Genomic DNA, 22,366 nt, shown 5'->3' on the forward strand with positions numbered 1-22,366 from the left:
TAAAGACAGATGTGAGCTGTCATGTAGGTGCTGGGAATTGAACCTGGGTCCTCTGGAAGAGTAGTCAGCTTTCTCAACCACTGAGCCATCTCTCCAGTTGGAGAGGTTGAATTTTTTTTTTCGAGATAAGGTTTTCTCTGTGTTGCTTTGGAGCCTGTCCTAGTACTAGCTCTTATAGACCAGGCTGGCCTTGAACTCAGAGATCAGCCTGCCTCTGCCCCCAAGTGCTGGGATTAAAGGCTTGGGCCACCACTGCTCCACTGAGAGACTGATTTTTTTTTTTTTTTAACACAGTCTCACTACATAGCCCCAGTTGGCCTGGAACTCACTTTGTAGCTCAGGCTGACCTTGAACTTTCAGCAATCCTCCTGCCTCTGCCACCACATCCAGCTCTGCAAGGTGTTTATGGACTTGGCTCCTTTGTCTTTGTGTGTATGTGTGTTGGCATTGCGGGAGACTGAACCCAGGGCTTTGTACCCATCGCTGGATTATGCAAAACTCCCTCATTCTTTTGACCTCTGTGAGGCCTGCTCCTAGGATTTCTGAACTGGATTGGTCCTTATTTGCTATAATCCAGTCTATGAGAGAGAAATGCCTGTGGTATCCAGTACAGGAGTAATGGCGAAGTGTTCTGATCCTGCAGAGAAAGGCAGCCGACCCAGCTCCTCCCTGGTGGTCCAGATCCGACTCCTTTCCATTGGACTTAAGAGGACAGCCTTAGAGCTGGGTGTTGTGGCACAAGCTTGCAAGCCCAGGAGGTGGAATTGAGGATTGCAAATTTGAGGCTAGCCTGAGCTACACAGTAAGATGCTGCCTTAAAAAACTAGTAACTGGGGCTTGGAGAGAGGGCTCAGAGGTTAAGAGTTTGCCTGCTTTTCCAAAGGTCCTGAGTTCAATTCCCAGCAACCACATGGTGGCTCACAACCACCTGTAATGGGGTCTGGTGCCCTCTTCTGGCCTGCAGGCATACACATAGACAGAATATTGTATACATAATAAATAAATATTTAAAAATTAAAAAAAAAAGAAAAAACTAATAACTAGGGCTGGAGAGATGGCTCAGTGGTTAAGAGAGCTGACTACTCTTCCAGAGGACCCTGGTTCAATTCCCAGCAACCACATGGTGGCTCACAGCCACCTATGAGATTTGGTGCCCTTTTCTGGCCTGCAGGCACACATGGAAGGAATGTTGTATACATAATAAATAAATAAATCTTTAAAAAAAAAAACTATTAACTGAGCCAGGTGGTGGTGGTACACGCCTTTAACCTAGCACTCGGGAGGCAGAGGCAGGCAGATCTCTGAATTTGAGGCCAGCCTGGTCTACAAAACGAGTCCCAAGACAGGCTCCAAAGCTATACAGAGAAACCCTATCTCAAAAAAACAAAAAAACCTTAGTAACTGACTTTCTTTTGGTGCTGATATTGTTCCCGCTAACTTGTCCCTAAGACCCTCTGAGCAATCTGCAAGAAACTGGCACAAAGTGACACAGGACAAGAAGGGCAAGGGTTCTCTGTGTGACCAGGGAGAGCAGCATGACAACAGGAAACAGACTACAGACTATGGTGGGCAGACAAAGTTGATTTCCACAAAAAAGCTAAAGAAGACCATGCTGAGACTGGAAGGTGCTGAGCCCAACTGCAGATCTAGAGAGTGCTGGCTAGTAAGAGATTCAAGCGTCTCAACCAGGAGGCAGTAAGAAGAGAAAGGGCCAAGTGATCCACTTCTGAGCCAACAATAAAATCATGAGCTTTTACTCATCTCAAACAAAAAACCAAAAAGCACACCTTTAATCCCAGCACTTGGGAGTTAGAGGCAGGTAGATCTCTGAGTTCGAGGTCCCCCTGGTCTACACAGTGAGTTCCAGGACAGCCAGGGCTGTTACACAGAGAAATCCTGTCTTGAAAAACCTAAATAAAAAAAGTTTACCCACACAAGCATCTCACCAGTGCTGGTGTGATGTAGTGATAAGGATTGCACCCAGGGCTCAGTACATGCCAGGCACACACTCTACCAACTGAGCCACATCTGCCCTGCCCTCCCCTCCATGTCTTTCTGTCTGTTTCTGTGTCTCTGGCAGGTGACTGCTGTTCCCGTTTCTCTAGCCCCCAGTAAACAGCAACACAGTCAAGTTTGCCCCACTGGGAGCTGGTCAGTCTGTTATTTCCAAGAGGGGGCGGGGACCAAGGCAGTACCATATGGGAGCTGGGAGCTGCTGCAGCATGTTCTCTGTTCTTATAGTCAACCCATTGTCTAGCTTGTGGAAGGCCCTGAGCCAAAAAATAAAGCCAAGTTTCTGCTTTAATGTTTGGTTGTTTTGCTTGTCTGAGACAGGGTCTCAGTTATAGCCCTGGTCTCCAGGCTTTTGACACAGGGCCTCAGTCATAGCCCTCGTCTCCAGGCTTTTAAAATCTCTGTGGTGTTGGTGCTTGAACTTTATTTTTATTCTCACTTTGTAGCCTGGGGTGGCTTCAGACTCCCAGCGGTCCTCCTGCCTCAGCCTCCCAACTGCATCAGAAAGCCCAGCCTCGTGAAGCCTTTGTTAAGCAGGCATGAAGGCCTGGGCTCAAATCCCCGGGACCCATGTAAAGCCAGAGCCTGAGCAGGACTGAAACCCCAGTGCTCCTACATGGACAGACAAGGAAAGCAGCGATGAACCCCGCCCCGCTGCTGGGATTATGGGTGTCCACTACACCTGATGCTGAGGATAGAACTCAGGCCTTTGCACCTGGCAGAGAAGCACTCTCCCAACTGAACGATAAGCCATGACCTCTCAGTCTAGATTAAAAAACACAGGCTAGCCAGGCGGTGGTGGCCCACGCCTTTAATCCCAGAACTCGGAAGGAAGAAGCAGACAGATGTCTGAGTTCAAAGCCAGCCTGGTCTAGGCAGAGCGAGTTCCAGGACAGCCAGAGTTACACCACAGGGAAACCCTGTCTCGAAAAACAAAAACAAACAAAAAAGCCCAAAACAAACAAATCAAACAACAGTAACAAAACCACAGGCTCCTCTTCCAAAGGACCCAGGTCCGAGTTCCCTGTGGTTGGTAACAACTGTCTGTCAGTCCAGTTGCAGGAAATCCCAAACCCTCTTCTGACTTGCCTGAGCACCAGGCACGCACGAAGTGCAGAGACATACATGCAGGCAAAACCCATACAGATAAAATAAAACAATAAAAACAAAACCAAAACCCCTCGAGCCTCTCCTCCACTCCTCTCTCCTTTCCGTGCGTGTGGGCACACGAGCCACTGCTGCCGGGGGAGGTCAGAAGCCAACTTCGTGGACTTGGTTCTCTTTCCACCCTCTTGTCGCCTTTCCCGCTGACCATCTCGCTCCAGTCTGTGCCTCTGTCCCTGGGCCTGCAAAAATGGTGCACGCTGACCACACTGAGCTCCACAAGAGGATCAGACTGGATTCCTGCCTACGTGCGGAGGGACCAAGCGCGCCAGTGGGCTTGGTCAATTGTTAAGTGTGGTCTAAGGGAATTACATCCTTCGGGCTGCACCAAGCCCAGGGTCTTCTCTTTGTGCACACGCGAGCCTCCGCGCCGGCGGGAGGCAGCGTGCGGCCGAGTGGATCACTTACGCAATCCCCGGGAACTCGCCTCGGACTCTCCGGTGCCATCGACTGCTCGGCGCTCTACACATCCGGCCCCGGGGGTGGGCGGGCCCGTTTGCCCTCAGGTGGTATAACAGGCGCTGGTGTGAGCCAATAGCGTGGGGCATCGCCCCACCCCTGCCTTCCGATTGGTCGATGTCGTGGTGAGCCTCCTGAGGCGCCGGGAGCCGGACGTCCCGCACTTGCCTCGGAGCGCTCAGTTCTTCGTGATCCTTCCTTGTCGCCCCATCTCTGACCGCCGCCGCCATGGCCCAGTGAGTGACCGTCACGCGCAGCCAGGCCCCGGACACTTCCGGGGCTGAGCATGGTGCTGGCGGGACTCTACCTGGTTGTCTCCCTGCGCGCCGCGGCCCCGGGGGTCGCCTGGCCCTCCCTGCGCAGCCCGCACTCCCTGCACCTCGGGGTCCCCGCCGTGAGCTGCACCAGCCCGGCCTCCCCTGCGTGGGAGCTCGCGGCTGCGACGGGCTCGCGGGGAAGGCAGGCTGCAGTGGGTGGGGGACGGCCCACGCCCCTTCTGCGGGCCGGGCGTGCAGGGGTGATGGCCGGGGCACCCGTAAGAAGGAACTCGGAGGCCCATGGAGCAGCGGGGTGCAGGGTGCGGGCGGTCCCAGGTGCATGCCATGCTTGCGCAGACGAGCTACCTGTCCTGTTAAAAGCGACCAAGTGGCACCAACGTCCTTTCTTTGTTCTTTTTCCGGCCTTTCAGGGCTGACATTGCACTGATTGGACTGGCTGTCATGGGCCAGAACTTAATCCTGAACATGAATGACCATGGATTTGTGGTAAGTGGTGGGCGCACGTTGCCTTCCCGGGGTGAGCACTGACGCATTTTTTGCAGGTCTCAAGGCGACTGGAGAGCGCCTCTCACTCAGTGAGCCCTGTTGTTGCTCAGTCGCGTTTGTAAAAGAAGTCCTGCTCTAATTGTGCTGTTCGTGTAGTTGAAGAAGGAGCCTCTTTAGAGAGAGGGGACTGTAGAACAGTGCTTCTCGACCTGTGGGTCGCGACCCCATTGACCACCATCTAGCTCTAAAAACAATTACATTTCCATTCATAGGAGTAGCAAAGTTACAGTCATGAAGTAGTTAAGAAAACAACCACAATAATGTTCTGGTTGGGGTCACCACAACATAAGGAACTGTATTAAAGGTTCACAGCGTTAGGAAGATTGAGAGTCGCTGACTTAAAGGGAGATAGAGCACTGTAGCTCAGTTGACTAGCGAGACTTGGCAAAGGAAAACGGGATTTCTTTTTCCCTGTGGACAACGTCTCACGGTGTTGCCACACTGGAGTCTCGGCTTCAGGGCTCAAGGAATCCTCATCTTAGCCAGCCGATATAGCAGGAGCTACAGGATCCTCCTGCCTGTGGGCTCTGGGTGTTCTTCCTAAATAGTAACATGGTTTAGAGGCCAGGATGACCAGGGACAAAAGACCAGGCCGTAGTGACAGGCTCAACCTGATAAGCAACAAGTGGTGGCTGGCCTTTGCCTCCCTTCTGTGTTTCGTCCTGCTGAGACCTAACTGCAGGGATCCGCTGGCACTTAGGAAAAAGAGAAGGCAGACCAGCTCTCTTTAGACCTCAGACCAAATAACTATTTTGTTATTCTGGACCCACCACCCAAAGGTCACGTGTGTCCAGGATCCTCTAAGTGGGCCTTTTGTCCTCCAGGTCTGTGCTTTCAATAGGACGGTCTCCAAGGTTGATGACTTCTTGGCCAATGAGGCAAAGGGAACCAAAGTGGTCGGTGCAAAATCCTTGAAGGAGATGGTCTCCAAGCTGAAGAAGCCACGCAGGATCATACTTCTCGTGAAGGCCGGGCAAGCTGTAGATGATTTCATCGAGAAACTGGTAAGGCCAGCTCTGCTCAAAGCTCTGCTAGCACCTCAGAGCTTGTGTCTGTTCCTCCTTCTAATGTCTTACTTCAGAGATGTTTTTATTTTCAGTTTCTGGATAGGAACTAATCAGTTCTGAGGAAATGATTGCTTAAATGTTTCAGTCTGGGGGCTGGAGAGATGGCTCAGTGGTTAAGAGCATTGCCTGCTCTTCCAGAGGTCCTGAGTTCAAATCCCAGCAACCACATGGTGGTTCACAACCATCTGTTATGAGGTCTGGTGCCCTCTTCTGGCCTGCAGACATACACGCAGACAGAATATTGTATACATAATAAATAAATAAATAAATAAATAAAGTATTGATTTTTTAAAAAAAAATGTTTCAGTCTGGCACTTACCCAGTAGGAATTCTTCCATTCTTTTCCAAAAAAACTTTATTTTCATTTTATTTTATATATGTGTATGAATATGTGTGTATATGCCTACATGTGTAATTGCACACATTCGTCAAGTTCCTGAGGAGGCCAGAAGAGGGCATCAGATCCCTCGGAATTGGTGTTAATAGGCAGTTGTGACCTACCATGTTGATGCTAGAAATCAATCCCCGGTCCTTGGTGACAGCTGTCAGTGATCTTAAGCTCAGTTTTCTTCTTCCACTTTTTTTTTTTAAATATTTATTTATTATGTGTACAATATTCTGTCTGTGTGTATGTCTGCAGGCCAGAAGAGGGCGCCAGATCTCATTACAGATGGTTGTGAGCCACCATGTGGTTGCTGGGAATTGAACTCAGGACCTCTGGAAGAGCAGCCAGTGCTCTTAACCACTGAACCATCTCTCCAGCCCCTTCTTCCACTTTTTTTTATGGGGTGTATAAAGATATGGTTTCCTCTGTGTTGACCTGGCTGGCCTGTAGACCAGGCTGACCTCAAACTCCTGCCTTTGCCTCCTGAATGCTGGGATTAAAGGTGTTTGCCACTGCCGCTCCGATTCCTGTTTCACTTTTGCTTTGGTTCCTGGGATCAAGCTTAAGTCATCAGGCTTATTCGGCAGGTGTTTTTACCCACTGAGCCATCTAGCTGGCTTGGATCTTGACAATCCTCCTGCCCCGGCCTACTTAGTGCTAGGATTAATAGGCACCATCTATCATACCTGTCTGTGTTACTGTTTCTGTTTTGGTCCTGAGAAGTAGAACCCAAGGCCTTCCACCTTCTGAGCCCACTCTCACACTGAGATGTATGTATCCCCAGCTCTGGTGTCTTGCAGTGTTGACTAACATTTATGAATATTTAGTGCTACTCACTAGTAAACCATAGTGACCAAAATGGGTTTTGTTTAGACATGAGGTTCCCCGCACTTCGGTATTCATATAAAAGATTCATAGATCGTAGCTTTTTTTAACACCTTTGTACCTTGGCTTTAGCAAGAATATCTTTGTAGAGAGAAGAAATATGCTTATAAATGAAAGAGAACACGTAGAAAAATGATTTAGGTCCTCAGAAATAATTGTGCAATAGCTCCTGGGGAAGAAAGGTACCTGCTGCAGGAGTGCTACTAGAAACCACGTGATTGTAGAGGGAAGGGCTTCCGTGTGTGTCTACGGAAGAGTGCTGCCATTGGGTTTGTCTCCAAGAGAGAAAATCTAACCAGTTCGCGGCTTAGGTAGGAAGAGCGCTGTGATAACGGACAAAGCTCCCTGTACAGCAAGGTGCCAACTGCCCGCCGTTCCTCCCAAACGGGGGCTGAAAGCTGGTTGAGTTTTCTTCAACGTAGGAAAGTACTGAAGCGCTCTCAAGCGGAGCTGTGGCAGGGGAGACTGGGAGGTAAAGCATAAGCTGGCCGGCTCGGAGACGCTCACCTCTCATCCCAGCGCTCCAAAAGCGAGGTGGGTGGATCTCCATGAGTGAGGCCACCCAGGGCTGCACAGTGAGATCCCGTCAAGGAGGGAAGGGGAGAGGGAGAGTATGTTGTGGAGGGTCTGACTGGGTTAGTAGCTTCCAAGTTAAAGCTGCTGTTAGAGGCAGAGATTTTTGGAGTATACATAGTGAATGCCTTCCTGCTGTTTCTTTGGGATACATTCTTGTTTTTAGTGTTCTAGGTATGTTTTATTTCTGTCTTTGGTCCACCCTAAGCTAGTATTTGGTTACAGGTGCCATTGTTGGACACTGGTGATATCATCATTGATGGAGGAAATTCTGAATACCGGGATACAACAGTAAGTGTTCTTCAGTCCAAATTCTTTCGGGTCTTGAGAACATTCTAGAAAGAAACGTTAGCATTGTAAATGTGACAGCAGAGAGAACTGTCTCGTGATCCTTTGGGGATCGGTGCTGGCGGGCTAGATCTCAGCCTTTGCTGCGTGTGTGTGTGTGACTCAAGAGACGATGGCTTAGATACAACAGGCTGAGAGCTTTTCTGCATAATCTCTGCCTTCTATAATGCGTAGCATGCCACAGTGTGGCATGGCTGAGAAGCGCTGCCCTTTGACCTCAGGCGAGTCTCGTGTCTAAAGTGTGACACGAGTGGCTCACCCACTACACCCTTTCTTCCCTGCATTTTACCCTGGACGGTCTGTTCCTTTAAGATGGGAGCCCCCTTGGGGGTGGTGTAGGTTTCTCAAAAATCAGGTTTTTCTTTTAAGTTTTTTACAGGGCCTGTAACTTGTAATCCTCCTGTGTTTGTAGCCTCCCGAGTAACTTCCAGGAGTCCATTACTGTTTTAAAGCTCAGCCCTCCCGACTGGGTGTCTAGACTCTCGAATGCTTGGCTGCTCCTATTCCCTTAGGTCATTTACTAGCAAACTTGAGCTCTCTGTATTGGCCTTCCACCTCCTCTCATTCATCAAAAAGAATTTATTTTTGTGAGAAAACACTAAAATTGCTTTTCTCTCTTTTAGAGACGATGCCGGGACCTCAAGGCTAAGGGGATCCTGTTTGTGGGGAGTGGAGTCAGTGGTGGTGAGGAAGGGGCTCGGTACGGGCCCTCCCTAATGCCAGGAGGAAACAAAGAGGCCTGGTGAGTACCATCAGCACCACGTGCATTTCTGTGCAGGCCCGGGCTGGTGTGAACAGGACGGGGAGACAGTTCTGTGCTTGATCTGTGGAGACGGGGGTTAGAACTGTACACTGGGCACAGCTTTGTCGTCTGGACAGTTTGTTCTTACGTCATGTGCGTGCTTGCTTTCCTCTTACCTGTCCTGTTAGATAGGTCACTGGCATAGAGACAGCTATACCTTAGCCCAGTCCTAAGCGTTGACTTTGCAGGTGTCGGGCTTGAGGGTCTGTACCAAAAAGTTTGAGAGAATGCCCTTTTCTTTGGTAGAAGGCAGCATAGTGAGAAGGTCTTGGGGTTCCTGTGAGCCAAGAGTGAGGGCAGGGTGAAATGGAGAGCTGCTTTTGCTCCAGAGAGGAGCGTCTCTCCCTGTACCGCAGTCCATGGCCCTGCATGCTCTCTGCTCCAGAGAGGAGCGTCTCTTCCTGTACCACAGTCCATGACCCTGCATGCTCTCTGAGCCTGGTAGCAGACATCACTGGGGAAGGTGTCTTTGAGGATGATCTTGTATGGCTTGGGTTGGAGTCTTGGCTTGTTCCGATAAAGTGACAGAAGAGTCTTCTGGTGCTTTGTGAGGGTTAGGGTAGCAAGATTCTGAATCGGAACCCAAGGCTTCGTGCATGTTAGATGTGCACTTTACCACTGCGCCACGTCCCTTGCCTTCTTCTGGTGCTTCCGAGGTGCTTCCTCCTTGTCTGTTCCTCTGTGTTGACTAGGGTATTCTGTGGCCTCCTCTCTAAGGCCCACACACGGGGTGTGGAGTCCACACCTGTCAGCAGTGGGAACTGGGGTTTCTATGGGAAGCTGAGCACATCCATTACTCTGAGAGCAGTGTCCTTGAGCACTGACCCCAAAGCTCGGCCTTCTCTTCTTGGCTGAACTGTACTTCCCCTTTCCACAGGCCCCACATCAAGACGATCTTCCAAGCCATCGCTGCAAAAGTAGGAACTGGAGAACCCTGCTGTGACTGGGCAAGTTCTGGGCTCCCCTCTGACCAACCGCACGGCTGGAGAAAGACCACCATGGTCCCAGTGCTTAGCTCTCCGCTCTAAGCTTCCATCTAAGTCACTGCCCCGCTGGTGCCAGAAGCACATCCCTGCCTGTCTGATGGTGTTGTGCCCTAACAAGCCCTTCAGGGCCTGGATGCTACTGTGTTAAGAGCTGATCCTCAGTCCTCCTAACAGGAGGGCTTCATAAGTAGGAGCTGGGGAGCAGGGGTCGTTACAGAGAACGCTGGGGTTAGAGCGGGCCTGCTGCCTTGTCACGCCGGTGTCTCAGGCCGTGAGGATCTGAGGAATCTGGTCATAGGCACTTTCCCTCCTGTTTGGAAAATAAATATCCTGCTGTGGCTTCAGCCAGCGCCATGTATGGGAAAGCACATCAGCCTCGGCGGCAAGAGTTGCCAGTGAGAGTCTTTGTTCGCCGATGGTGTGACCTGGGACAGGTCACTGCAGGAGGATTTGTCTGAGAAATCCCCAGTTGCCCTCGAGAATCTCGATGCTCTCACCAGATTTTCTTCCTCTTTTCCTTTCCTTTAATTTTCCTTTCTTTTTCCCTTTTCTTCCTTTTCCCCCTCCATTTTCTCTGTCTGTCTTTGAGTTGTACCTGTCTATGTGATATATATGCACGGTAGAACTTGAGGCTACATGTGGATGTCAGAGGGCAGTTTATAGAAGTTGGTTCTCCCCTTCCACCGTGTGGGTGCTGGAATCAAGCTCCGGTCGCCCCGCTTGGCGGCGAGCACCCTCACCTCTGGACCACCTGACCATCCCCAGCCCTCAGGGTCTTCTCACTGCGTAGCCAAGCAGGCCTGGGCCCTTGGTGCTCCCGAATTACAGACCTGTGCACCACCACACCTAGCTCCCTTTTTATACCTGCTATTTTATATGCCCACTTGGTCATTTTAGTAATGTGTATGATTAAGATAGGGATAACCTAAGGGCCCAGCCTTGGGCATAAGGGAAACCCTCCCACTGACCTGCCAGCTTTGGTGGCTGCCCTTCCCCAGGGGCCAGTGCCAAGTTCAGTCACCCTCTGCTAAGGTGATGTAAAAGTCCTCCAAACTTTCCAGTCTTCTTAGTGGAAGGGATTCCTTCCCTGATGGCAGAGTAGAACCTTTAGAGTACAGTCACGGTACCTTCCTTTAACTCCCTCTAGAAAAAGTCAAAAGGAAAAGCCAGCGCGCACTTGTGGGTCTTGACTCAGTCAGAGTTGACTGCCGTGGGCTAAAGCTTGGGTTCAGGCCATAAGAGTAAATGGTAGAGACTGAAAGGAGGTGACCGTAGGTTTGTCCACTGCTGGAGCAACAGGAGGGTGAAGTAAGATGTCCTCACATTGCACAGTTAGTGTCCCAATCGGAAGGGGCAGATCAGCGATAAAAGGAAGCCTCTGACAGAAGCATCACAGTGTCGACACAGCAGCGACTGCTGTGGACTGCAGAGCCTGTGCCGTGATGCTCTGCTGCGCTTGTTCTTGTTCCCTGTCCATTGGACAGTTTTCAGAGGTGGCCTTTCTAGAGAGCAGAGCGTTGATCAGAGTAACACGACTGAAAAGCCCTTCGTAAAGTCCCCGTGATAAACTGGATACATCCTACCAGCTTAGCCAGTACCTTGCCAGTGACAGGACCACAAGGGAATGCATTTCTGGACTTGAAAGGTCAAGGCGGTACCTTGTTAGAAGGGTACTTTACCCCCAGCTGTGAGGAACAACAGCATTACATTTGTGTCTAGGAAAGATACAAGTAATTTAAGCAGCAGTTGCTAGAAATGTGGCAACTTCAAGACCAGGGCAACCTTTGTGGCTGGAGCTGGGGAATAGGGAATTGCTTTTAATAGTGGGAAATACAGACTAAAGAGCTCAGGTATGTTGGGGGCTTCCTATTAAAAACGCTGTTTTCTCATGCTATTGTATGAGATGAAGCCATTCTGAAGTCTTCTTCTGTGTCTTCTGAGACTTCTCTTGTATAATCTCTTGCTCTGAAGTCCTCTTGTTGCTGATTGCCCCGACAGGTGGGAGACGAGGGGGCTGGTCACTTTGTGAAGATGGTGCATAACGGAATCGAGTATGGCGACATGCAGCTGATCTGCGAGGCTTACCACCTGATGAAGGACGTTCTGGGCATGCGGCACGAGGAGATGGCCCAGGTGAGTCCCAGGCACTGACCAGATGAGGGAGAACTTGCCCCTGACAATTAAGACTTCCTCCTTCCTGTTTATCTGGCTGTCTGATGGCCCACATGGACTCAACCTAATGTAAGGGAAGCTGTGGTAATGGCATCATAAAATGTGATATCCAGCCAAGAAGCAGTAATCATTGTCGGCACTTAGTGAGCCAGGCTTTGTCAGCACGGTGTGTCACCTCACCTCGTATGCAACCCTCCCCGTGGAACCCAGGGCCTGGCCTTAGGCATGGTAGGCAAGGACTCTGTCACAGAGCCCATCCCAGTCCTTATTCTCTTTCTCACTCCTACCTTTGCTTCGTGAGGGGGATAGTGGCTGTCCTTGTTGATCAAGTTAGGACTAGAGCTCTGGAAGTTACTCCTGATAGTTCCTCCTAGGGCCAGGGAGAGAGCTCAGCAGTAGAGCACTTGGTGCTCTCACGGAAGACTGGAAGGGTTGGGTTTCCAGAACCCAGGCGGAGGGCCAAGTAACTCTTGTTCAGGGTATCTGATGTCCTCTTTGACCTCTGTGGGCCTTGTATACAGGTGGTGCATATGCATACATTCAGACAAAACACCCAAACGTAAGAATTAAATATATTAATAAACCTTTAAAAAATTTTAACTTCATCTCAGTGGAGAAGCGTAAGCATTTTCCCCACATTTCCTTATGAAAATGTTCTAATACTGAAGACCCTCACTGTCATATTGTGTGTGCACATCTCCTGGATCCTACCATAGCATTTCACTGCACTTCACCACATACTGTCCAGCCCCGCCCCTTTCCATCCTGCGTGGAGACATTCCAGGGTAATCTGTCAAAACGGGACCTTTTTCCCCAATGTGGCATCATTAGATGAACATAGGCAAGTATGTCTTACCAGTCATTTTTAGAATCTTTCATTTGTCCTTTGACAGTTTATACACAGATACAGTGTATCTTGATCATACCCACCCTAGTGTTCCCATTTTTCTCCCCTCCAACACCCTTCACCTCCATGATGGCCCCTCCTCCCTTTGTGTTTCTCTCTCTCTTTCTCTCTCTCTCTCTCTCTTTATTGTAACCCACTGTCTCTTAATTGCTGCAGCCTGCTAGAATATTGGCTGATTTTGCTGGCTTTGCGGGTCTTGTGCACAAGTGTGTATGTGTGTGTGTGTGTGTGTGTATGTATGTGGGGGGTTGTACAAGGGGGATTGACTAGGCCTCATGGACTGTCACTGAGCTTCAGTTCTGACCCTCATGTATCTTGGCAGCTGGTTGTCTCACTGGCTTGCCCTTGTTCATTCTAAAACATTTAACTTAGTTTTCATTATCTTTGTGTTTGTATTTCATTCATTTACTTAATAATGTATTCCTACAACAAAGTGAGTACTTTACTATGTGCAAGATCTATTCTAAACGCTAAATATAAGACCGTGAAGGGCCGGGTAGAGCTCAGATAGTGTAGCCTAGCATGTGTGAGGTGCTGGCTGTGTGAGCGCGGAGCAATGACCATAACTGAAGTCTGCGGTCCGGAGCCGGAAGACAAACAATAATAGTGGATGTAAAGTAGAAAACTGGTGGTCATTGTTACAGACAAAAGCAAACTGGGATTAGCAGACAGAGTTTTGGTTTGAGATGGGTTGGGTTTTAGCTTTTTTTTTTTTTTTTTAAGATTTATGTGCATTAGGTGTTTTGCTTTGTTTTTTGTTTGTTTGGTTTTGGTTTTTGGTTTTTTTTTGTTGTTTGTTTTTTTGTTTTTGTTTTTTGAGACAGGATTTCTCTGTATGTAGCTCTGGGGCCTGTCCTGGAACTAGCTCTTGTAGACCAGGCTGGCCTCAAACTCACAGAGATCCACCTGCCTCTGCCTTCCGAATGCTGGGATTAAAGGCTCGCACCACCACCGCCTGGCACTTTGTTTTGTCTGTATGTATGTCTGTGTGAGTGTGCCAGAACTGGAGTTACAGACAGTTGTGAACTGCCGTGTGGATGCTGGGAACTGAACCCGGGTCCTCTGGAAGAGCAGCCATTGCCCTTAACCGCTGAGCCATCTCTCCAGCCTTAACAGACAGGTTTCATTTTGTTTCTTGTTTTTATTTTTGTGGTACTGGGATGGGACTTGGGCTTAATGCTCACTAAGCTTGTGTTCCAGCACTGAGCTACATCCAGTTCCATCCAGAGATGACTTAGATAGGGCAAGAAGGCACAGCATGCATAGACCCAAGTGAAGTGAGGAGCTTGGCTCCAAGGAGAGGGAGGGCAGTTCCAGTGGCGAGAAATTAAGCCGTCAGGCTGACACTCAACACAGCTGCCTGACCTGGTGAGCGTGACTCAGTGGGTAGGAGCAGGAGGCTACAGGCCACCAAGAGGAGGGCCTGCTGGCCCCATGTGCTCAGCAGTGGGTGCACCAGTTACAGAGACAAGGATATGGCCGATGAGCCAGGGTGCCCACAGAACCCAACCCACCCTGCCTTCTCTTCTGTGTATAGGCCTTCGAGGAATGGAACAAGACAGAGCTGGACTCATTTCTGATTGAAATCACTGCTAACATCCTCAAGTTCCTGGACACTGATGGCAAAGAGCTGTTACCAAAGATCCGGGACAGTGCTGGGCAGAAGGGCACTGGGAAGTGGACCGCCATCTCAGCACTGGACTACGGCATGCCCGTCACCCTCATTGGTAATGTCACATCTACCACCTGTGCCTTTGGTCCCACTGCTCTGATCCTGGTGTCCTTCTGGAATTCTGCTCTGGACAGTCTGGAGACGGTCTTTGGGCCCGCTCAGGTGTCAGTGCGCCTTTCCTCTTTCTGCACGTGGGGAACTCTCCTTATGGGCTCCGAGGTAAACACAGACGTTACCGTCCTTTCTGTGCTCTTTTAAATCTGGATATTTTCACATTTGACTGACAGCACTCGGGGAGGCAGAGGCAGGTGCATATCTGTGAGTTCAAGGCCAGCCAGGTCTATAGAGTGAGTCCAGGACAGGCTCCAAAGCTACATAGAGAAACCCTGTCTTGAAAAACCAAAACAAACAAACAAACATTTGACTAAGTATAGTCAGTAACATAAAAGACCTTTGTCCAGTTGGTTCTTGAGCTCAGGTTAGCCTTGGACACGTGTCTTCTTGCCTCCTGACTGTGAGGAATGCAGGCATGCCTGGCTTTTTTGGCTTGTTTTGCTAAGATTTCTGTAATGGGTCCAGAACAAAAGTTCATATACAAACACATTTTGTTTATGTAGTCAATATTTATTAATATTTTACAGGTTCTACCCATATGTACAAAACAATAGGGCTTTGCTCTGCTAAACCATTGGCTGAGACAGCTTTATTCATTAGCCAATAGAAGCAACACACAGCCGGGCAATGGTGGCGCACGCCTTTAATCCCAGCACTCGGGAGGCAGAGGCAGGCGGATCTCTGTGAGTTCGAGACCAGCCTGGTCTACAGAGCTAGTTCCAGGACAGGCTCCAAAGCCACAGAGAAACCCTGTCTCGAAAAACTAAAAAAAAAAAGAAAAGAAGCAACACACATACAGAAGGACATCCCACATCACTTCCCAATCACTCTTTACCTTTATTTTTGAGACAGAATCTCTTCATTGAACCTGAACCTGATTGGCTAGAGTGCCAGCCAGCTACAGGGACCACTGGTCTCTGACACTCCTGGGCTACAGTCATAGTTATGTGTGGCCACATCTTAGCTTTTTTACACAGGTGTTGGGGACCTTGTATGACAAGCACTCTGCCAATTTTGTCTTTCTTTCTTAAGAGATAGAATGCCCCTCTGCAAGGTTATAACCAGAGTGAGTCAGGTGTTCACAGGAGTCTTTGCTCCTGGTGGAATAGTTCTTCTCTGATAACTCGGGCGTTTTCCTGTTTACCTTCCCAGATATGGATGCCTGGCTGTCTCTCCCTCCTTCCTTTATTTTCTGCTTAGTCATGCTCACCTGTGTTAGACAGTTGGGGCGGGACAGGGCAGCCATGCATGTGTGTGTGTGTGTGTGTGTGTGTGCGCGCGCGCGCGCCCTGCACAGGTAGGAGGAAGTTGGCTGCATTTTGGCCAATCCCAGTAGTGTTGTGTGCCGGGAACATCTCTCCACCACTGACTCGCTGCATGCAGCAGTGTTGTCCTCAGTTTTAGAGACTGGGTTCCCTCCCACCATGCTGGCCAGATGTGGTCTTTTCCTACCTAAAGAATAAAAGGACAGGGGCTGGAGAGATGGCTCAGTGGTTAAGAGCATTGCCTGCTCTTCCAAAGGTCCTGAGTTCAATTCCCAGCAACCACATGGTGGCTCACAACCATCTGTAATGACGTCTGGTGCCCTCTTCTGTCCTGTAGACATACACACAGACAGAATATTGTATACATAATAAATAAAAAAATATTTAAAAAAAAAAAAAAAGAATAAAAGGACACAGTCTGAGTCCAAGTTATTGTATGGCCAGGAGGGTTTGCCACGCTTGCTGTTGCACAATTGTCAAGTCATGCTGCATGGAAGGACGGGTTGGGTAAGGGCAGGAAGACATTGCCTTTTCACCTTGCTCTTGAGCTGTGGCTCACACGCTTTTCCCAGCACTGAAGTTCCAAATTAGTTGTTAGCCCCAGAGGTTCAACACATTGTGTTGAAGGAAAAGGAAATTCATTCATCTTCAATAAATTGAGCAAGACAAGGGTGGTTTGTGAAAGTATTAAATGTCTTCATGCTCTGTATTGAAAGGTGTTGTGAAACCAGTGGTTGTGGGTATAAAAACAGCCTGGGAGGTGGAGCCACGGTCAGCAGTTACGAGCACACCCTCCCCTTCCAGCGATTGGCTTCCTGGCACCCACAGCAGGTTGAGTACAACCCCCTGTGACTCTAGTGCCATCTGACTCCTCTGGCCTCTGAGGGCACTTCACTCATGTGGGAATACATACCCTTAAAAATAAATCTTACCAAAAAAACAAAACAAAAAACAAAGCTAAGCCTGGGGGCTAGTGAGATAGCCTAGCTATTAAGAGCACTTGTTTTATTTAGCTGGGCGGTGGTGTTGCATGTCTTTAATCCCAGCTGTTGGGGAGGCAGAGGCAGGTGGATCTCTGAGTTCAAGGCCAGCCTGGTCTTTAGAGCTAGTTCCAGGACAGCCAAGGCTACATAAAGAAACCCTGTCTTAGTTGGGCAGTGGTGGCGCACACCTTTAATCCCAGCATTCAGAAGGCGGAAGCAGGTGGATCTTTGCAAGTTTGAGGCCAGCCTGAAACCAAAAGAAAAAAAAAGAAAAGAAAAAGAAACCCTGTCTTGAGGGAAAAAAATAATATTTTTCTTAAGTCAGGTGTGGTACACACCTATAATCCCAGCAGTTGGAGGTAGAGGCAGGAGGACCAGGGCATCAAGGCCATCCTCTGCCACATAGTCAGTTTCAGGTAGCTTATACTTTATCAAGTTCAGTCTCATAACAAAATTAATTTCTTTTAAATAGAAACTGGAATTTTACTATTGGGTTAATATTGACTAATTATGTGAATTATATGTAATCATTGCCTTGCCTCTATTTCACCTTGAAACTTCCCTTTGAATTTTGGGTTGGTCTTTGTGGTTTGATGCATTTGTGTTGGGATGCTAACTTGGAGTTTTAGTTGTGGAATTGACTGTTTAGAGCTCCTAGCCCAGGTATTGGTCTCAGGGATCTCTGACTGATTGGATCTTTCTCGCCTTTGGCTGTGCACATCCTTTCCTTGGGCTTCTCTGACCGACTCCATCTTTCCTATGTAGGAGAGGCTGTCTTCGCTCGCTGCTTGTCCTCTCTGAAGGAGGAGCGAGTCCAGGCCAGCAGGAAGCTCAAGGGCCCCCAGAAGGTCCAGCTGGCTGGCAGTAAGGAGTCATTCCTGGAGGACATTCGAAAGGTGGGCAGCCCCTAGCCTTGGCCTTTGTGGACCAGGGGAAGCTAGTGGGGGTTATAGAGATCCTCCACCATGTTCTCATTTCCAGCCTTTCCTCTCTGGGGTCTCCTCTGAGGTGAGAATGAACCTGGGAGGTGGGTGTGGCTACTCCACTAACCAGTCTGGTGTTGCTTTCTAGGCCCTCTATGCGTCCAAGATCATCTCCTACGCGCAAGGCTTTATGCTGCTCAGACAGGCAGCCACTGAGTTTGGCTGGACCCTTAATTATGGTGGCATTGCCCTCATGTGGAGAGGGGGCTGCATCATCAGAAGGTAAGTGGTGGTGAACTCAGGGCCTGGGCAGGGCTTGTATTTCCCTCTGTCTGGGAACAGCCATCCTGCAGCTGAACATTGGCAACAGTATGGGTTACATTGTTACAGGCCCCCCCCCCCCCCCCCCCCCCCCCCCCCCCCCCCCGCTTTGGGATAGGTCTCTGTACCTTAAAACAATTATAGTTCAGAAGTATTTGGGGGAAAAATGAGCGGGTCAGTGGGTCAGTGGTGGTTCACTCCTTTCATCCCAGCACAGCAAAGGCGGGTGGATCTCTGAGTTCCTGGTCAACCTGGTCTATAGAGCAAGTTCCAGAACAGCCAGGACTACGTAGAGAAGTCCTGTCTTGAAGAAAGGAAGGAAGGAAGGAAGGAAGGAAGGAAAGAAAATTGGGGTCTGATGTGGTAGTAGTGCATGCCTTTAATCCAAGCACTCTGGAGGCAGATGCAGATGAATCTCTGAGTTCAAGGTCAGCCTGAGCTACAGTTCCACAACAGTCATAGCTACATAGAAAAACCCTGTCTCAAAAAACAAAGAAACAGCCGGGCGATGGTGGCGCACACCTTTAATCCCAGCACTTGGGAGGCAGAAACAGGCGGATCTCTGTGAGTTCGAGACCAGCCTGGTCTACAGAGCTAATTCCAGGACAGGCTCCAAAGCCACAGAGAAACCCTGTCTCAAAAAACCAAAAAAAAAAAAAAGAAAGAAAGAAACAATATGTGTAAAACACTTGCTGGGCCCTGCTGTACTACTAGCACCAGATAATGTTCTGAACTTTCACAGACTGTTTTCTTAGCATCATTCTCTAGGCAGTGCAGTGAACCTGCTTTGTGTACCATTTGCATCATAGTAAGCCAGCTAGAGATGATTCAAAACATATAGAGCTGGTGTAGGGTTTTGTTGTTGTTGTTTGTTTTGGTTTTGGTTTGGTTTTGATTTTTCGAGACAGGGTTTCTCTGTAGTTTTGGAGCATGTCCTGGAACTAGCTCTGTAGACCAGGCTGGTCTTGAACTCACAGAGAATCACCTGCCTCTGCCTCCCGGGTGCTGGGATTAAAGGCGTGCGCCACCAGAGCCCAGATGTGTAGGTAACTTAAAGCACCATTCATTTAGGTCTATGTGGGAGGCGCTACAGGTGCCAGGCACATATGGAGGTCAGCAAAATCTGTAGGAATTCTGCCAACTTCTAAGTGTACCTATCCCAATTGTGCATTCTGGGACCGGGGAAATTGACAGGATGAGTTCAGGACCGACTGGATCTGCTGTGAGTCTGACTTCAGCCAAAACCATTAATCTGACCTCCACAAGCCCCTGCTTTAGCTGGAGGACCACAGGGCTTCTTGGGATGTCCTAGAATTAATGTCAGTTCAGACGCCGTGTTCAGTAGCAGTTGCTTCTCCCCCACCTGCAGCACAGTTACCTTTTTGTAAAGGCCTTGGGCCCTCTGGGGAAGGGCTGGAGAAAGGCTAACAGTGAGGCTCTTGGGCAGTTCACCAGTGTCCTTCCTCAGGGGACCTGCTGCCCCTCATTCAAGGGTTCTGGGTCTGAAAATTAGTTCTTGAGCTGAGACTCCATCTTGCTACGATCCAGCATAGCCTTTGGTTTGAGCATTTCCTGCTTCTTATCTAATCTGTTCCATCCCTGGAAACCCCACTGGTTAGCCAGTGTCAAAGGTCCCCAGAGTTCTGCCGCCATAAACTCATGTGCTGCCATTACAGGTCAGGCCCTTTACGATGCCTAGGCTCACCGTCAGTCCTTCGCTTCCACCTGTGCTACCTGGAGGTCTTTAGGGTTGGTTGTAGGCCCCTTTCCCCGCTGACATGTCACTGGCCCATTAATACTAAGCTGTTTGAGGGTCTTGAGCACCCACAAATTTTGACTGAACCCATCCCCTGCCCACACTTGAGGGACAACTCAGTCTCACCAGCTGGATTGTCTATCCCGCACGCTGCAAGTAGCTAGCTCTGAGAAGTGTCATGGCCCTGGACTTGTTTCCTGGGGCCCACTCCCTTTTTTGTTTAATAGGGGTCTCACATAGCCTAGCCTGGCTTTGAGCTACTGATCCTTCTATCTCCACCTCATTGTACTTGAAAAAAAATATTATTTTTCAGTTGTTCTTACGGGGCTGGAGAGATGGCTCAGCAGTGAGAGAGCCCTGGCTGCAGGTGGTGGCACACGCCTTCAATCGCAGCTCTCCTGAGGCACCAAAGCTACAGAGAAGCCCTGTCTCAATTAAAAAAAAGAAAAACAAAAAACCAGGGGTCGGGGCAAGCACTGGCTTGCTCTTCCAGAGGACCTTAATTCAATTCCCAGCGCTGAAATGGTGGCTCACAACCATCTGTAACTCCAGTCCCAGGGGGTACGATGTCCTCTTCTGGTACCCAGACATGCATGCATGCAAGCAGCACATGCACATACTCTCTCTCTCTTTTCCTGTCTCCATGCATTTGCAGGGTGATGCACATGTCCCACAGTTGTGTGTAGAGGTCAGAAGACATTTGTGGGGGTTGGTTTTCTCTTCCCACTGTTTCAGATGTCAGACTTGGTGGCAAACACCTTTACCTGCTGAGTCACCTCACTGGCTGCTCTGTGCTTCTCAGTGTTACTCTGCTAGCTCTAGGGGGGAGAGCTGTGACTTTGTGCCTCTGTGGAATGCAGTGACTGGTTATTTCCAGGCCTTCAGCCTGCTGCTGTCATGAGATTGATTTCTTGCAAACAATTTCAGTGTGTTCCTGGGGAAAATTAAAGATGCGTTTGTGCGAAACCCCGAGCTTCAGAACCTGCTGCTGGATGACTTCTTTAAGTCAGCGGTTGACAACTGCCAGGTGCGTAACTGGCCCAGGTGCTGGGCTGTTTCATTCAGCAGCATTGATGCTGGTGGGGTCTCCTGCAGCCTGGAGCCTCAGCATCTCTGGGCAAACCCAGCCACTGACCTTCTGCTCTCTGTGCTCAGGACTCCTGGCGGCGGGTGGTCAGCACTGGGGTGCAAGCAGGCATCCCCATGCCCTGCTTCACTACCGCCCTCTCCTTCTACGATGGGTACAGACATGAGGTGCTGCCAGCCAACCTCATCCAGGTGAGCGTGGGAGCAGGCAGTGCCCTTGAACTTGGTTCCTGAGGGTTGTGTGCTACGTGTCAACCTAACCAACCAACTGCACTCCTTTCCTAGGCTCAGCGGGATTACTTTGGGGCTCACACCTATGAACTCTTAGCCAAACCAGGAGAATTTATCCATACCAACTGGACGGGCCACGGTGGCAGTGTGTCATCCTCTTCATACAATGCCTAGTAGGACTGTGGCTCACCCTCCCTCCCACCAGCAGGACAGTTCCTGCGACGCCAGCACTCCTCTTTGCCCTAGTTCCTGCTCAGATCTTTTGGCCAAATCTTGGCTGTGGCTGCTGAAGAAGTCACTGAGGTCCGATGTCCGGTAGTCCTGAAACCACCACACGCTCCACCTCGACCTTTTGCACTGCCCTGGATCCTGTGCTCCACTGCGTGACCGCTCCCTGACTGAGTCGTGCCATGTGGGTCAGACAGGCTGCAGCTCTTAGCACACAGCGGGGCTGGGTGTGTGGGATTGTACAACCTGGACCATGATCATGCGTGTGGGCTCTGTACACTCAGAACCTCCATTCAGTAAAAGCTATATACAGTTACCCTCTTCTACCCGCTCTCTGGCCGTGCCTGCGCATGCCAGCTGCTCTTCCGTGGGCAGAAAGGTCTGCACTGAGTTCATAGATGGGAAGTGATTTCTTTAAAGACTCCAAATAACACAGGACACAGTAAATTGAAGGTGATGTTAAGTCTGGAGGGAGGTGAGGAGGCACCGAGGAGTAGATGGACAGGGATTCTCGTGTTGTGTTGTTTCTTACCGGACACACTAGGTACCTGGAAGTTCGTGTACCATCTACCCCGCCACACTCTTGTAATAAACTTTTTAGACTAGCTTGGTGCTCTCTCCTGCTGTGTGAAAGCTGGCTGGGTCCTACCCTGGTCTGCCATGGGATTTCCAGTGCCCTGGATCTGTTCCTCCACCAGGCTCTTTGTCTTGTTTACTGATACCATTACCTGGGCTGGAGCCATTCGACTGTGTTGGGCCAGCAGTGAACTGCTCTGTGATGATTTTTCTGGACCCATTTAGTTCCATGAGGGGCCTGAGAGCAGAGCAAACAGTGCCTGTTTGGACAGCTGGCGTGTCTCATCTGTCTCTGGCTTCAGTCTCAGGAGCTGCAGAGCAGGCAGAGCTGACGTGGGAAAGTGGCTTTTATCAGAGGCGATGGCCTCCATGACACACTTCTGGAGTACTGGGTGTGTCCTTTTACCCAGGCCATCCTGGAGTGAGGAGCAGGCCTACCCACCCCTCCAGCCCCTGCTTACAGACTAAGGATTGGAAGGCAGTCCTTAGAGGCAGAGGGATGCTTGGAGAGTAGAGCGAATTCTGGGGAGAAACAGAGGATAAGAACAAAGGACTGAGAGCCGGGACGTTCAACTGCAGCTCTTCCTGGTTCACCCCGCAAGAAGCTGTGGAGTTACACAGCCGTA

General features: G+C 49.7%; 1 protein-coding gene across 1 annotated transcript; it reads left to right on the forward strand.

Moving 5' to 3' along the window:
* Positions 1–3,755: 3,755 nt before the first annotated feature.
* On the forward strand, positions 3,756–21,769 carry LOC121447944 (6-phosphogluconate dehydrogenase, decarboxylating-like). The gene is made up of 13 exons (XM_041651297.1): positions 3,756–3,872; positions 4,325–4,400; positions 5,285–5,464; positions 7,596–7,661; positions 8,342–8,460; positions 9,398–9,467; positions 11,505–11,639; positions 14,123–14,312; positions 17,385–17,515; positions 17,691–17,824; positions 20,547–20,646; positions 20,775–20,897; positions 20,991–21,769. The coding sequence occupies exons 1-13, from the start codon at positions 3,865–3,867 to the stop codon at positions 21,108–21,110; spliced, it is 1,452 nt and encodes a 483-aa protein (XP_041507231.1). The 5' UTR covers positions 3,756–3,864; the 3' UTR covers positions 21,111–21,769.
* The last annotated feature ends 597 nt before the right edge of the window (positions 21,770–22,366 follow it).

This window comes from Microtus oregoni, unplaced genomic scaffold (assembly GCF_018167655.1).
Source record: "Microtus oregoni isolate MIOR12 unplaced genomic scaffold, Mior012 000005F_ref0000423, whole genome shotgun sequence".
NCBI lineage: Eukaryota > Metazoa > Chordata > Mammalia > Rodentia > Cricetidae > Microtus > Microtus oregoni.